General features: G+C 35.9%; 1 protein-coding gene across 1 annotated transcript; it reads right to left on the reverse strand.

Annotated features, from left to right (window-relative positions):
• Nucleotides 1-2,031: 2,031 nt before the first annotated feature.
• Nucleotides 2,032-15,517, reverse strand: LOC149065044 (uncharacterized). The gene is made up of 3 exons (XM_089254276.1): nt 15,431-15,517; nt 9,414-9,587; nt 2,032-3,201 (listed from the first exon to the last, which is right to left on the reverse strand). The coding sequence occupies exons 1-3, from the start codon at nt 15,515-15,517 to the stop codon at nt 3,136-3,138; spliced, it is 327 nt and encodes a 108-aa protein (XP_089110402.1). The 3' UTR covers nt 2,032-3,135.
• Nucleotides 15,518-17,506: the final 1,989 nt, after the last annotated feature.

Below are 17,506 nucleotides of genomic sequence, written 5' to 3' on the forward strand. Positions count from 1 at the left end.
CATCTTGTGCAGTATATCTGATCTATTTGTGGCATCTGTTGTACCTTATTGCTACTCTACCAGTATATGTCTTGTACGGTGTATAAGGGATTTCTCTCTCTCTTGCCCAGTAAGTTTAGACTCTGTGAGTAATGTCATGAAAGTAACGGCATGTAAGTAAGGCTTTAAATACCTTCAATTTATCATTGTTTATAAAGCTTAGAACATAATCCAGACAAAGTTTGGCATGAACTTAGTAATTAGGATATGTTCTTATTTTCAAACCAAAAATTTTCTTTGATTGGGACATAGCAATATACACTAGTCTTGTAATCGTCAACAGTTTTCAACTACTTTTTTAGAATTGTTTAAAAACCTCTCTTCTTTTTCACTTGGCACAAATAATATCCAACAGGCCATTCGCCCACCTTGGTGGCTGGTCATAAAGAATGAAAAGGCAAGTTTCATTTCTCCTCAAAAATTTAAGAATCTAAAAATCAAGATGTAAAAAGAATGTGAAAATTCCCTATTAATCTTTTCTTTCCCTAATTGACTCAAGGTTTTCCCTTTCAATTTTTCTGTCTGAGGTGCCCAATATGATTATCATTATGATTACTTTTTGTTTTTGTATGTATTTATGGACTGACAATCTATCACCCCAATTTTTGACCATTATGTTTGATAACACACTACGGCATCAGTTCATTCCAGTGGTTCTCAAAGTATATGTCCTGGCTCCCTGGGGCATTGGTATTGCAACAGGCCAAGGGTGCTGATATGTCTATATACGATCAGTTTAGGAATTAGAATTCAACCAACTGTTTGCACAGAGACCACACAATTCCGAACTGGCAAAAACCACATATAAAGATGACAACCGAGTAGTTGGCAAATAAGCTTGTGCAGAGTCAATTCGAGTTCAAACCCTGGTTTAGGCATGGGAGGTTTGGGGGATCGGACATTTTCCTCCTCATCTGATGAAATCCACATTGTCATGAATGAAATATAACTGGAATCATCTAGATCAACGCCACGCGAGATATTTTTTCTAATTGCGGGAGACGAGTCTTTCATAATGATACTGTGGTCACCAATTTCTGTTATCTTCCACGTATTGAACTCACCAGAAATTTTAGGTATATCTGTAGAAAATAAACATGGCTGCAACAAGATACTTTTTCAGCCAGAGCAAGAACGTTTTTTAGCACCCACATGTAATGTAGAAGAAGCAAGCAGTTAAAGGGTGCATTCAGTGCCCCATTCAATCCAGTGGTCAGGGCGCAAGACCAGCCTGCTCCCCCCTAGTTGCGGCCCTGAAAATAAAACCTGTTCTTAGACGGCTGCACATCTCTGGTGAGGAAACCACAAATTTACACACAGGTAGCAATACTCCAATGGATGATGACTCATATTGCATGCAAGTGGTGCCCTCATCCATTTTGGAGCAGAAAACTTTCATTTTTGGAGCAAAAATTTTGAAAATGCAGCAGAACTAAAAACAAACTATTATCTATAATATAAGGAGTAATTTTTCAGTAAAATGCCGAAAGTTTTGGCAAAAATTATTATAGGACGGATAATTCTAAATATATTTCCTTACATAAAGTCCATTTGAATTTTTTCCAAAGTATCTGTCACCGCTAAAGCATGCATTACCTAAATAATAAAAATTATTAGACTTTTTTCAAATTATACACCATGCATACTGAAAGCCAAGGCAGCAAGAATTTCTGCTGCTTCAACACCTAAATCTTATTCACCCTATTTTAGCAAAAAAGTGCAGAATATAATAAGGGTTTTCATGAAAAAAGTTGTCTCTCACAGAATTTTGAAAAAAAAAAATGAAATGCAGAAAAATATAACCTATTTACTTAAACAATTTCTCAGCAGAATAGCATGTTAATAGATTAAAAGTCTTTCTTATCTGCTGTTTTTTTTTGTGATCTGCTGTGAAAACGGTGTTGAAAAATTGCAACAGACCATTCACTCCCACTGTGGAGCAACAGTCTTTATACTCAGTCAAAGGTTCACTGTATGTCCAAAATTAACACGTAGAAAGCGTAAAACTTTTATTCATAAACATGTTAAAATAAACTTCTTGGACAATATTATGGAAGAATCTTCATTTGGGCAAATCACATTCTTATGGATTCTCTCTAGGGTGAACTCTTTTGTGAATCGTTAAACTCGTACTATGAGAAAACTTTTTATCACAAAAATTGCACTCATATGGCTTCTCTCCAGTGTGAACTCTCTTATGAATCTTTAAACTGCTGCTACGAGAGAACTTTTTACTACAAAAATCGCACTGATGTGGCTTCTCTCCAGTGTGAACACTTTTGTGAATTATTAAATTTTTGTTATGAGAAAACTTTTTATCACAAACATCGCACTCATATGGCTTTTCTCCAGTGTGAACTCTTTTGTGATTCTTTAAATTTCCCATTTGAGAAAAAGTTTTACCACAAAGGTCACACTCATATGGCTTCTCTCCTGTGTGAATTCTCTCATGAGTAGTGAAACGGCCGATTTCAGAAAATGTTTTATCGCAAAAGTCACACTCGTATGGTTTCTCTCCAGTGTGAACTCTTTTATGAATGTTTAATCTATAGCTTGTAGAAAATATTTTATCACAAACATCACACCCGTATGACTTCTCTCCAGTGTGAACTCTTATGTGAATTTTTAAATTACTGATTTGAGAAAACATTTTCGTACAAAAATCGCACTTATATGGTTTCTCTCCAGTGTGAACTCTCTTGTGATTCGTTAAACTTCTGCTATGAGAGAATGCTTTATCACAAAGATCACACTGATATGGCTTCTCTCCAGTGTGAACTCTTCTGTGAATATTTAAATGGCAGGTTTGAGAAAACGTCTTAGCACAAAAATCACACTTATGTCGCTTCTGTACGGTGCGAATGGTTTCTTGCCCGTTTGAATCAGAGTTTCGCTTTTTCTTGCAGCACTCATACTCATGTGGATCTTTAATGTGGAAGGGAGCACGAGAGATTGGAGTGGAATGCTTCACACTCGATGTCACCTGGATCGGAACACAACTGGAACCATATTCATCTACATCAAGATCATTATTTGATCTCGTACAAGATGATTCTTCCATTTCAAGAGAGTGAGAAGACTATAAAGGATATTGTCTTAGCAATAGCTGAAGGTCAGTAAGGAATCAAAAAATTTCCCCTTGAAACATTCATGAGGAATTACCTGTAAAAAATAGAGGTATTATAATATTTTCCATCAGTATATATGATTGGTGTTATTACAATGTAATCACTTCAACAGCGATTCCAATATATTGTGTCCATATTTTATGTTTGTGTGTTCTGAGCCTTACATATTATCTACAGATGCATGTTCTTCCCTACTTTGAAATGAAATGTTGTGTGTTCGTATTATCCCCGCACTTGAAAATTTTATTCACGAATAAATGAAACTTAAAGAATGGAAGAGGTTGTTGTGTGGCCACATATATTTTTTGTTAATAATATAAACAAATCACAAACAAGAGTCATTCTCCCAAATTGGACAAAACAAAAAAAATGTCAACCATAAGAATTCTTAGGGACACTTTTTACCTGCTAATAAATGAAATATAGTCAGCAATCAAGTTTGTTAAAAATTCATGGTGAAAAAAAATTAATTTCAATTTAACCATATTTAGAGATAGGCAAATGCGACGAAGCATTTTGCCTGTTTCGGCATTTAACTTGATATTAATGTTTGACAATCGCAACATGTTCCATCTACAGTGAAACTTCCGTAGGTGGCCACCTCTATTTCTCAGGTAACTTCCCTTCGTGGCCAGTTTCCTCGGAATGGACAATTGTCTCCATAGACATAATATAAAAATCTCCCCTATTCCGCGGCTACTTCTGTATGCTGCCAGATAAGAGTTTTAAAAAAACCCCAATTTTTTGTGCGTTTGTTTCTTCCCTAATTCATTCATACAATTGATAGTTTTCTTTATAAAACCTTATAATTTTTATACATCAGCATAAATGTTTTCAGATCAACTGGATTCAACTATCAGGTTGGAAACATTTATAAATAAGATGCTACATATATGGCTGCTGCTAGCTGATAAGACAGTTTAAAAATTTGCTCCCAGGGGTAAACCAGACAAATAACCTATGGTCTTTACTGAACAGATAAAAGACGCGGAAGTTTTGGCTTTGCGGATACTTTTTTCTTTCTTTAGCCCGCACAGAGATTCAGTAGAACAACAGTGAGTGAGTAAAGTAAATGTAAGGAAAGAACATGTACAGTACTTGCTTTTTCTATTTCTCTTCTCTTGCCCATCTCTGTAATTGGGCAATCCTTGCTTGTTGAGACATAAATAAATAAAGAAGAGATCCCTGAAAATGCAGATTAAGGAATTGATCGGATGATCTGGTATTTCAAGTTCTGCATAAGATACAGTGAAACCTCGATATACATAACTATACCGGACCAAGAAAAAATATCCTTGTGGAGGAATTATCATTATATTGCAAGGCACATCACCAGCATGTGTCATCAAATTTATGCTGCTGTTGGCAACTTTTTTAAATTGACGTTATTAGTTAATCAAAAAATAGCTTTTGAGTATTTATTCTCCGCCAAATATTTCAATTGAATAGCTGATAAAGAAATTAGGTTGGGTGTGTGTGTGTTGTCCCTGTAAAGGGGTTTATCGCAGCAATACACTTAAGTTATCACACAAAAAGTAGCGATACCAAACACTTTCCGTGATTGAGTGATGCCCAATATAGATATTAATACACGTCCTCAGAAGAAATGAAATGTGTGACAAGTTTACAAATATACTGAAGGATATTTAGAGCGAAATATAAAAAAAATATTGTTGTAGCAATTCAAAAATCCTTCTAAAAATATTGTTACAAAAGGGTTTACCATTGTAAAGGATATAGCTGTTGTATATCAAGAACAGTTTAACATCATGGACTATAGGAGATTACAAACAAGATTTGAAAAAAAGAAAATCAGTTGAAGAGGGATTTATCATTGTAGCATTCTCCAATCTCATCTCGTCTGTAATCACAAAATTTGTTAATCGTGACAATACCCAATTAACCGGGAAAAATCTTGTATGTTATGTTTTTTTTACTTTCTTTTTTGACTAAAGTGTTCCAGACTCAAATATGAAGCTGGGCTAGAAGAGATCTCGGGAACAGGATAGGTCCAGTGGCAAAGTTCTGGCGTTCATTCAATTCATGCTACTATCAATATACATACATATATATATATATAAACAATCTGTAATGCGATAATCAAATTTACGACTCGAAAATGGAAAGAGTTTTGAATTCAAAAGGTGAAAAATACAACAATAAGAATTAAGAATCTAATCTTCATTCTTAATCTATTCTAATCGGCCAAACAGGGCCTTCGAGGCCCCACGAGAAACTTTTTCCTTAAAAAGGTTGTTGTGTGTTATGCTCAACAAGCGTAAATGTTTTCGTGAGACCCCCCACCCAGCTCGAGGCTTCTTCAGATTAGTTACGGGCCTGCAGCCAAACAATATTTCGTGGGGCGATGGAAATGTTCATGTCCCGTAAAAACAGGATGCAAGGTTTGTGTGTTAAAATACATAGAGTGGCACTCTCGTCAGAAATTTTAATTGTGGAATGGCTTGAAAAAAGGTTGGTGACCACCCGCCCTAATTCCAAATTCGCCAAGATTTTTTCTTTGCTCATTGGCGACCTAAAATTATTTTGCTTGCTAAAAATTTTCAACATTGTGAAAATCCAGATGGCAATTGAAAATGAAATTTGGCAATTCTTTTTTTGGCCAGCTAGAACATCACGAAGAGGAATTTTGAAGCCAACGAAGAGAAAGTACTGGCCACGGGATTCACCAGCCCACATTTAGATTTTGTGTTCCTATTCTGGCAATCCAACGCCAACCGAATTTCTTGGTGCGATCACTGTTCGAAACCTAGCACATTTCGGGTAAGAAATTAGAATTTCTTTTGCAGGTGTCACCGAATTCTGTCAAAAACATTTTTTCTCATCAGACTGAAGAATGCTCATCCCTGGTAAAAGTGAAAAATTCACGAGCAAAGAATGTGTGATGATGAACAACGCTTTAGCCTATTGCTCAATAAATTTCAGAGATGATGAACACGGTAGCTACACCTAAGGTACCAGTGATGACAACGACAATGGTGGCAATAAAGGGGGGGGTTTTTCCTACGAGCAGGTTTTCTGTGCTTCGTGCAATGAGAATCATCTAGCGCCACACGCTGTCCACTCACTGATAAGAAAAGCGGTATGACTGTTTTCCTACAGAGCACAACAATCCTCAGATGTGATATGATTGGCCGACTACTTCTGGAGGAGTCAAATGTGTGGTGTGCCACACATTGGATTTTGCTGATCTCTTCATTTTGGTTGTGTCTTCTTTCCCTTCCCTTGAAACCAGAGCATGCAGCCGACCGAATAGTTGATGCCAGGGCCATACATTATATAGCCACCCTGAGCTGATGCGCCCAGCTAGGAAAACACAAACAAATGTGTAGTGTGCAACACGTTTCTGCTGATGCAAAGTGGTTCAATTTGGTTCACGCAGAGCAAGAAACTTACTCCTAGGAAAACCCAGGTTAAGAAATGAAAATGGGGCAGAAAGTGATAATAGTAGCGCATTTGGCTTGAAACAATATAGTTGCGATAAAAAATTTTGAAAAAAGCCAAAGCGCTAAAGCGTGGTTTTCCTTGGAGTACGTTTTTTGCACCGTGTGAACTGAATTGGACCACTTCACATTGGCAGAAACATGTTACATATCACACTACGCATATTTGTTTGTGTTAGCAGGGCACATCAGCTCAGGGTGGCTATATATGGCTCTGGCATCAACTATTCTGTCTTCATTCTCCGGTTTGAAGGGAAGGAAAAGAAAACAAAAATGCAGAGAAGATCGGTAAAACGCATGCCGCACGACTCATTTGATTCCTCCAGAAACAGTCGGCCAATCACGCCAGACATAAAGCACTGGTGAGGCGTGAAGCACCACTCTGTAGGAAAAGTCATACTACTTTTCCTACGCTACATGATTCACGTTGCACAGAAAACCTCCTAGGAAAACCTGGCTTTAGGTTTTCAATTGGTGACAAAAATAATTGCCAAATTTGACACGACCCCGCTTAAGGAATCTTAAGGCCCGTTTACATGCAGTAAATCATTAAGTTGGTAACTAAATTTTAAGTTACCGATTGTTCTTGAAAGTGTCCACACGATAAGTCATCAAGTAGACGCTCATTGGATAATTTTTATGGAAGCCAAGAGCAACTAGCGCATGCACACTTCAGTCTACTCAAATCCACAGACGGGGAGAGAGACGCAACGCACGGGAGAATAATAATAATTTTTTATTTATCTGGCATTCAGAGAGGTTTTTTAAAGCTCATAGCTTTCGTAACAATGGATGAAGATGGTCCGAATACTGTGATCAGAGATTCAAATATAAATTTATTCACTTTCGCTTACATAAGGGGAGGGGGGGGGAAGAATACACAACATATATTATAAACTTATATTACTTCTCGATGATTTTTTACATAAGATTTCTCTCCTGTAAGATGTAAATATAGATTATATATGATATTTTAATCGAAGTTAAAGAGGAGATGAATTATCGGAGAAGAATCTTGGCATTCGTAGGAAATTCTAAGGGTTAAAAATTAAACAATAAAAATTATTTCCAAATTATTTTTTAATATAATCTCATGTTAAATATTTGAGTATGTATTTTTAAAACAGATGGCAGCAAATTCGTTCTGGACGAGAGAAATATTTGAAATGCCCCCTCCCCTGTCCAGTTTTTAATATATAATAAATCCTTCACACCAGCACCAGATATATTTTTGAACCTTCAACTCCAGGCAGCACGTCAACCAAATATTCCATAGCTTTTTCCAACATCGAATAATTTTTAGCTTGTTTAAAGTAATTTTCGTTTCTAAAGTTCAACAAACATTCATGGCGAAGATATTCTTCAACAAACTTGAAGGTTGTGTCCCTCTGGCCACTTCACCATCCTGTATTTCCACAGAATTCTAGCAAAACGGAGTTCGCTAGAATAACAGATTCACACTTGAGATCAAAATAAACCCCCTCAAGAGAGAACGAAAAGGCCACTAGCGCATGCGCATAGGTCTACTTAACCGGAAAAAATTTAACCATTTTTATTTTACTAAATCACTTCTGCACTTACCAACTAAAGCCGTGTAAACGGCCCATATCATCTGCATACATTGTAATGTACTTGGCAACTTAAAATTTAAATACCAACTTAATCACTTAAGCCGGGTTTTCCTAGGAATAGGTTTTTTGCGCAGCGTGAACCGAATTAGACTATTTCGCACTGACAGAAATGTGTTACATAATCATGCTACGTGTTTTCCTAGCGAGGCGCATCAGATTAGGGCGGCTATATAAAGTATATGGCTTTGGTATCAGTTACTCTGTCGTCTGCATGCTCCGGTTTGAAGGGAAGGAAAAGAAAATACAGAAGTAAAGCCGGGTTTTCCTAGGAGCAGGTTTCCTGCGCAGCGCGCAACGTGATTCGCCCAGCACGACACGCCGTCCACTCACCAGTAAGAAAAGCAGCATGACTGTTTCCAACAAAAGCGCTGACGACAGCGCTTTACATCGGGCGTGATTAGCCGATTGCTTCTGGAGGAGTCAAATGCGTCGTGCGCCGCGGTTTTGCCGATATTCTCTTTTCACTCTTGTGTGTTTTCTTTTCCTTCCCTTCAAACCGGAGCATGCAGACGACAGAATAGCTGATGCCAAAGCCATATACTATAATATAGCCGCCCTGATCTGATTCGCCACGCTAGGAAAACACAAACGCGTAGTGTGATTATGTAACTCGTTTCTGCCGGTGCGAAATTCGGTTCAAGCTGCGCAACAAACCTATTCCTAGGAAAACCCGGCTTTATGAAGAGAATATCGGCAAAACCGCGGCGCACGACGCATTTGACTCCTCCAGAAGCAGTCGGCCAATCACGCCCGACCTAAAGCGCTGTCGTCAGGCGTATTGCGCTCTGTAGGAAAACAGTCATGCTGCTTTTCTTACTGGTGAGTGGACGGCGTGTCGCGCTGGGTGAATCACGTTGCGTGCGGCACAGGAAACCTGCTCCTAGGAAAACCCGGCTTTACCGCGTGTAAACAGGCCTTTAGCCCTTCGGTCATATGGACACCCATAGGTGAAATTTTTGGAACAGGTGCAGTATAATCGTCGGTCGTGTCGCTGACTACAATCACCGAAAAGAAAACGTAACAAAAGCGGAAACCAACAATAATATTACAAATAATAGTACAAATGAAGAACTAAGCTCACCCTCCCCCATTTGAGAAAAAAACCTATATCACCCAAAACAGTTGAAATGGCCCTTCGTACATGATATACTGACCTGTAATTGAATGTGAACTTGACCACGAATGAACCCGTCCATAGAGGAGGAATTAGTGAATCTATAAGCAAGAAGGGATCCTAATAATACCCTCCTCCTCCCCTTTGATGACCCGATTATGACCATTAAACGACTTGACTTGACTTGACTTGTTTTACGTCCTTTTGTACCAACCTAGGGTTTTAGGACGGGTTGGAAAATGAAATATACAAGGTTAATGTGTTAGTTTGTTAGTTTTTTAGGGTAGGAAAAAAAAAAATTTTGATACATCAACATATATGGAAAATACCATACATTTAGAAAATTATAAAATAACTGAAACATATATATAACTATACCCATTCACTTTGTATATACCACCTATACAAAACCCATACCAGTACACAGCTTTATCTCAAATATTAAATCAAATTCACAATATATACAGCACAAGAAATTTTCTCGCATCAAACCAAATAGCTACATACAAGAAAAACAATCATACTTGTATGATCCAACATAATTATTCATAACAAAAATCACAATACATTAAGCAAAAAATAAATAAAAATAAATAAAATAAATTCCAAAAAATAGACAAATGTATTATAAAAAAAATATATACAAGAATTATAACGATGTTTGCAAGACATGAGTAGATGGAAAAACAAATCAGTGATATTTACATCAGATTAATCAGGGACTTGAGGGGAAGAAGAAAGAAGAAGAGAGAGAAGGAGAGAAGAGAGAGAGAGAGAAGAAAAAAAAAAAAAAAAAAAAAAAAAAAAATGACCATTCAAAACAGGATGTATAACAAATTATCAAATTTTGAAAAAAAAAATCAGAATCTATTACATTTAGATAAATACACTTCCAATCCTTTGACAAATAATTTTGGAGGAGCAATAAACATAGCTCTCCAATTACAATTCTGATTATTTCTTATACCAATACTTTGGAAAAAGGTATTGCGATATTTATTCCAATGTTTGCATATAAAAAAGAAGTGATCATTTGATTCTTGATCATCACAATAGTCACATTTTGCAGTCTCTTTCTGATTAATTCTGCACAGATAACCATTAGTTGGGGCTCTGTTTGACAATAATCTGTAAAATAATGTTTCATATTTTCTCTTCGTAAAGTAAGGTGAATATTTATTAATAGTATTAAAAAAACGTGATGCAAGTGGATAAAGAAACTGATATCTGAAATATCGTTCAATGTGGATGTTCCATGACTTCTCAAGCAAATTCAGCACATCTTCAACATATGAAAAATCTGGAAAAGTAGGGTTTGCGTTATTAGCAGCAGTTCGAGCCAGTTTATCTGCAATTTCATTGTAGGAGATGTTCTTGTGACCTGGTGACCAGACAATTGAAATGAATTCTGCCCGGCTAGAAGCATCTATTAAAGAGAGATGTGTAGTAAAGATGGCTGAATGTGACTTTGGATTTACAGAGGCTAATGCAGAAATTGCTGATTTGCTGTCTGATAATATAACATAGTGACGTTTTTCAGATATAAATTTTGAAGCAGCAACAGCAATGGCAAGACACTCAGCTGTAAAAACAGAAGAAGAGTCATGAACTGTAGCCTGGAAAGTTCTCATATTTTTATTACAAAAGACTCCTATTGTTGTATGAAATGATTTGGATGCATCACTAGCAATTATAATTGAGTTAGACCAATGTAATTGTTCGTATTGTTGAAATAAAGGGTTGACCAAGTTTGGATCTGTCGTAATCTGGAATGGCAGTTCATCAGTAGTATACGATATATTAGAGATGATCCAGGGTGGATTAGCAAAAACTATAGGTTGAACTGGTATGAGTAGATGATTGTCCTGGATGAAATTTATGACTGAAGAACTAAACATGGGTAGAGAAGAAGTCACAGCTGTATTATTTAAGTTGGCACTAATGAATTTGAGGCTGGTGTTGTACGTTGATGCTCTGGCTTTAATAATTTGTCTTGATACAGATTTCATAATCATTAGTTCAAAAGGAGGTTTGCCACAAATACTTAATAATAATGGTATTGGAGTTGAAATGGGTAATCCAGCTGCAATTCTGAGAACTTGACGATATAATACTGCACATCTGTTTAAATTTCGTTGTGAACAATTGTGCCAGAGTGAAGAACTATAATTGAAAAAACTGCAAATGATATTTGATGCAATAGCAAGGAGTTTGCTACCAGGGGCTCCTCTAAGACGACCAGCAATGATCCGAATTATGTTTAATGTTTTTATTCCTTTTTTTAGGATGTGATCAACCTGAGGATTCCAAGTAAGTTTCTGGTCAAAGATGACACCCAAAATCTTGATGTTTTGTACTAATGACAGAGGGTTCCTATTAATGGCCAGATTACAAGTACCAATAACATTTTTCTTTGTAAATATACTATATGAACACTTTTCAACTGACAGAGTAAAACCCCATTTTCCTAACCAATCAGTAATCTTCAACAATGCATTGTTTATATTATTTTCTAAGATTTTAATGTCTTTATTACTACACCATAACAGTATATCATCTGCATAAACAAATTGATGGATAGAACTTGGTAATTGAGCAAACATATCATTCATATATAAATTGAAAAGCCATGGTGATATAACTGATCCTTGAGGAAGGCCTCTATCAAAATTGATTAGATTTGACTTGTGATTTCTCCAACTAATATAACATTTTCTTTCAGATAAGAAACTTTTCAACCAAGCAATAAATTCACCACAAAAACCTGTGGATTGAAGTTTATATATAAGAGCAGAATGTATTATAGAGTCGTATGCACCCTTTATGTCTAGAGAAACTAAAATTCCAATCTCTTTAGATTTGAAAGTATTGACAATATTGCACTTTAAATCATTTAACAAATTTTGTGTCCCAGATTTAGATTTAAAAGCATATGTGTTTGAAGGGAACAGTTTATATTTCAATGATATCCAGTTCAATCGAGATAAAACAATGCGTTCAAAAATCTTCATAATTGTGTTTGTGAGAGTAAGTGGTCGATATGATGAAGGGCAAGTAGGTGTCTTGTTGGGTTTGAGAAGAAATATTATCTTTCCCTGCTTCCAATCTGAAGGAATGGTGCCTGATGACCAAATCTCATTAAGTTCAGAATTGAGGAATTTTAGATGATCATCTGGAATTAATGAATAGGCCTTGCTGTTAATTGAATCAGGACCTGGAGTTGTATGTGGTGATTTAATAATTGCTGTCTTCAATTCCGAAATTTGTATTGGAGAATTCATATCTGTGGCAAAGTTTTGACATGGGCCACAAAAAAAATCGAAGTCTTTATGGATATAAGGTTTGATGAGGGTTTGCTGTAAGAGTTCAATTTGTTTATAAGGATCACTGATGACTGTATTGTTATGACAGAATAACAAATTATCATCTTCATATACTTTGGAGTGAATAACTTTCAGTCTTCTTAAAATAGTAAAAATTTTTGGATAGGCTGCATGTTTATACAGTTGATCTTCAAATGATTTATTTCTTTGATTTTTCAGAGTTCTTTTAAAAATAGCTGAGTTTTTCTTATAATTAATCCAGCATACCTGACATGGACATCTCCTGTATTTTCGAAATGATCGTTTCTTTGCTATTAGCAGCATACGTAGATTAGCATCAAAGTAGTCATTGTATTTGAAATGATGACGATTTGAAGATCTTTGAGCTTCCATGTGTTTATTTTTCACAAAATTAAAGTAAGTAATATTTTCATCATAGTTATTCAGACTGTCATTAAATGTTCTCCAACTAGTGTATTTATGAATAATGGATGTAGATCTTGCTTGAGTTTTCAATTCTAATGTTATTGGAATATGGTCACTGTCATACAGAGAGTTACCACATGACCAAGTAATATTTCCAATTAAATCGGTACTACAAAAACTCAAATCAATTGAGTTGGAAGATTGTGAAGAGTAATGAGTTGGAGCAAGCGGTTGAATTAGCCCAATAGAATTCTGAAGATACCAATTATAAAGCTGACGACCAGCATTATCAGTTCTGGATGAGCCCCATGCAGGATGTGAGCTATTAAAATCACCCAAAATAACAAAAGGTGGAGATATTTGATCAAAAATTACATTCATGACGTTAATAATATTTGAAGAATCTGATATATATAAGTTTACAATGGTGAAATGAAAATTCTGCAAATAAATTTTGATAATAAGAGCTTCAACACCAGATGAGTTATATTTGAAAAGAATGTTTGATGGAAACTTATTTCTGATAGCCATTAATACACCTCCTCTCCCACTGTTAAGTCTATCACATCTGTATATTTGGAAATTAGGTAAATAATATAATTCATCAGATAAAAATGTTTCTTGGAAGCACATGATATCAAAATCATTCATGAAACGAAGAATATGATATTTCTTATTTTTAATACTTCTACAGTTCCATTGAAGAATTCTATGGATGTTAGTCATGTGTGATTCAAACCGAATCTTCAAGTAAATTTTTAATAAAGTAGTATTTATAAATTAGTTTGGCAATGAGTAAATGTGGCATAAAATCAAATATAAAAACAGGTTAAGACTTTCTCTTTGAACCATGTCTGTCTTTAACAGTTTCAGAAATGGTGCTATTGAAACTAATTGTATCTCTCAATTGATCATCAGAAGAAGCCGATCTTTTTCTTGAAGAATTAACAAGATCTTTTAACATAGGCTGAAGCTGGTTAGATATACAGGAGATGATTTCTGGTACAATTTCTTTCAATGATTGTGTAATTATTTCAGCTACAGACTGTTTGATTTCCAGCATTATCGATTCTTTTATTTCTGCCAGTTCTTTTGCAACAAGAGATTGGATATCTTTTTTGATATTAGATAAATCTATGTGTTGAGACGAAGTTTGCACTCTAGTGGCATATGACATCTCATTTGGCTTACAGAATCTCCTCGCTACATGAATAGGCACATTATGTTCAGACTTGTAATTGAGAATTTTTTGTTCATGGATATATTTTGGACAATTTCTGTCAGTAGGAAGATGATCTGGTGATGAACAATTAATGCATTTCTTTTCACTATCACAATCTTTTGCAATATGGTTACCACCACAATATAAACAGATTTGAGACTTGACTGGGCAGAATTTTGATTTGTGAAAGAAACTGAAACATTTGTTACACATGGAAGGTCGTTCTATAAATCTTTGTGGCTTAAAGATCTGATACCATAATTTAAGTTCAATGGGCACAGAAGTCCCTAGTGCAATAATAATAATAGTTGGTGTCTGAATTTGGTTTCGTAGAATATGGCGGATATTCAAAGGGTAAAAACCATTTAGAATTAACTCATTAGCAATTTCATCTAATGGAATTTCAACTGGAATATTCCTCACAATATATTTTGAAGATAGTGTATCGGTTAGAAGTGAGTTAACAACTGGAATGTCAAGGATAGTTTTGATGTTAAGTAGCTCCTTCGCCACGAATGCAGAATTAGTAGTAACAAAAAGATCACCGCTCTTGGCTACCCTTATTTCAGTAATTTGATCTGAATTGCTGATCATATTAATAAAGTTCCTTCTGAGATCATTAGGTCTGGACGTTGGAATTCTGGTATTTCCGTGATATTTCACGGTGAAGCTAGTGATGTCTGTTGAAAAATCTATTATTTCATTATCAGAATAATTAGATGACCATACAGGGAAATTAATACCCTGACCTTGGTTTGCATTACCATTCCCTTCTTGAGTCTCCATTAAACTTGCCGCCATTATCGCCAGAGCTATGGTGGCTTCAATTTACGAAGCCATATAAATAACTGAAGACAACTTGAAATTAAGTATTCAATACGGGTATGAAGTTAGAAAACGTCTTCCGACGTTGTTCGATGACAACTAACCCAACGCTGGTACCACTAATGTTCGACACAATAGGCCTGTCTTTCAATCTATATTCCTTAACTTGATAATTGTTAGAGAAAAAAAAAAAATACAAATTCACAAAACAAAGAATTCAATTACGAAGAGCAAACACAACACGTCCGTTCATGAACTCACCTCGAGTCGATCCTCCACCATTAAACGACCAATATCAACAGCAATGCCCGTCGTGTAAACATCGTCGACTGTGACCAAAACCAGCATAAGGAGTTCGTAGTGGTTGTTATTTTAGGATTTTTTCCCCCCCCCCAATCATTTTTCTTGATGTGACATTGTCTTTTTCTGAACATTTCTGATTTTCTTTTTGATCAACCGCCGTAGGAAAAAAAAAAATACATCATTTGCAAAGGATGCATAATTAGAATATTAATGACAAAAAAAAAAACTTATTTTATGAGAATTTTCATTGTTGAAATTGTCTTTTATATTGTCTTTTTATATTGTTGGCAACGCTGCCCATTTCCCTCCCTCTAGTGCATCACTCTAGATCCCTGCAATGAATACAAATATCTTGGAGTTAAGATCAGTGCTGGCCCGGGAATATGGAAGAACCACAACCGGGATCTGACCACAAAAGCCTTAAAATTCCAGGGACTCATCAAAAGTAGAGCACTCTACTCCTACAACAGATATGAGGTTGCCAGACTTTTATCGAAGGCCGTGGCGGTACCATCTCTTTCTTGTGCAGATGCAGTTCTGGTCTTGGACCAAACAACCAGAAGGGCTCTGGAAGCTGCTCAGACCTCGGTTTGTAGATTCGCCCTCGGAGCGACCTCACTCCCCAAGTAGTCGCCTGACGTCAAATATGACGTGAAAATTTGGTAATTTTCTCTGAATGACGCCAGTCAAAAAAAAAAAATCACGTCATTTCAAAGTCATTTAATGACCACGAGCAGTAAAGGTCAGGAAATAACGTGATTCTTGATGACCTTGATGAAATATCAGGTCATTTCATGACCGTATTAGCCATGAAAGTCATGAAATGACGTGATTTTTTTTATGGCGTAAATGATTTTGCGTCATCAAAATCACGAATTTCTTTCCAACTGAAAAATTCTGTTCTGGATGAAAATATCAAAATTATCCAAAATGTTTGTCAATGAACCTTCAGAGGGCGTTTCAAAATTACCCTAGGCGTATTCGTTACTGGTTGTCACAAGATAAATGAAGTGCGATTTTGTTTTGAATGGAAATGCAAAATTTTTCAATGAGTAATTGTTCATATAAATATATCAACACGTTATATGAATTATAATTGTATCCATATCATGTTTTTTACGGAAGATCAGAGGATCTGTGAATCTGTCAACAATTGAAAAAGATGCAACGAATTCTTTGACGTGTACGTTGAACTAAAAAAATGAATTTTTTTTTTATCCTTTTTTTCTTTCGGTAATTATAAATAACGCAAATAATTATATTTATAATTATACTACTATATTTTTCAACGATAAAAAAATAAAAGAAAACGAAAAAATAACTGCCATTGGCTAAACTCAGCAAGAAATCAAACGGTAATTGTAATATAACTAATCAATACTTTTAAAGTCTTCATTAAATAACACATGGTTGCCGCTATGATAGCGCAATTGGTAGAGGCATGGCTTGAGTTATAAAGGGACAATCCTCGAATGAACTGGGTTCGAATCCGCCCTCCGCCAGAAATAGCGCCATCTACCTTCTGAAAGTCGAACTATTTGCAAAGGGTCATTTTTTTTACGTTATTTTTGACGTTTCCAAAATGGACATAATGACCATTTTATCACGTCATGTTTGAGACATTTTATGACTTCCAAAAAACGTTTTTATTGACGTCAGGCGACAACTTGGGTCGCAGCAACGTGCGCAATTCAAGGTGAAGTTGGTATCTCCACCTTTGAAGTAAGGGAAGCAAGATCAAAACTATCATACGTCGCCCGACTTTGGTCACTGGATGATCGTAGAGTGGTGAAAAAACTCTTCATCTACTCTTTCTATTGCCTCCAAAGTACATCCTGGTGGCGTAGGACCAACTTCCTCGGTAAAAAGTATCTTAACACGCTAGTGCTACAAAACATCCAACGACCAGGTCGAGCAATTAAAACATCGATTCGCAAGAAGGCCCACGAATTGTGGAGGCAAGAAGTACTAAAGAAATCATCATTGAACTATTGCAGGAAGTTAGCCTATTCCTGGGAGAGCGCGTATGATGAA

Source organism: Pholcus phalangioides, unplaced genomic scaffold, assembly GCF_987345545.1.
Source record: "Pholcus phalangioides strain wild (caught in Gottingen) unplaced genomic scaffold, Ppha-v1.0 ptg000041l_1, whole genome shotgun sequence".
NCBI classification, from domain to species: domain Eukaryota; kingdom Metazoa; phylum Arthropoda; class Arachnida; order Araneae; family Pholcidae; genus Pholcus; species Pholcus phalangioides.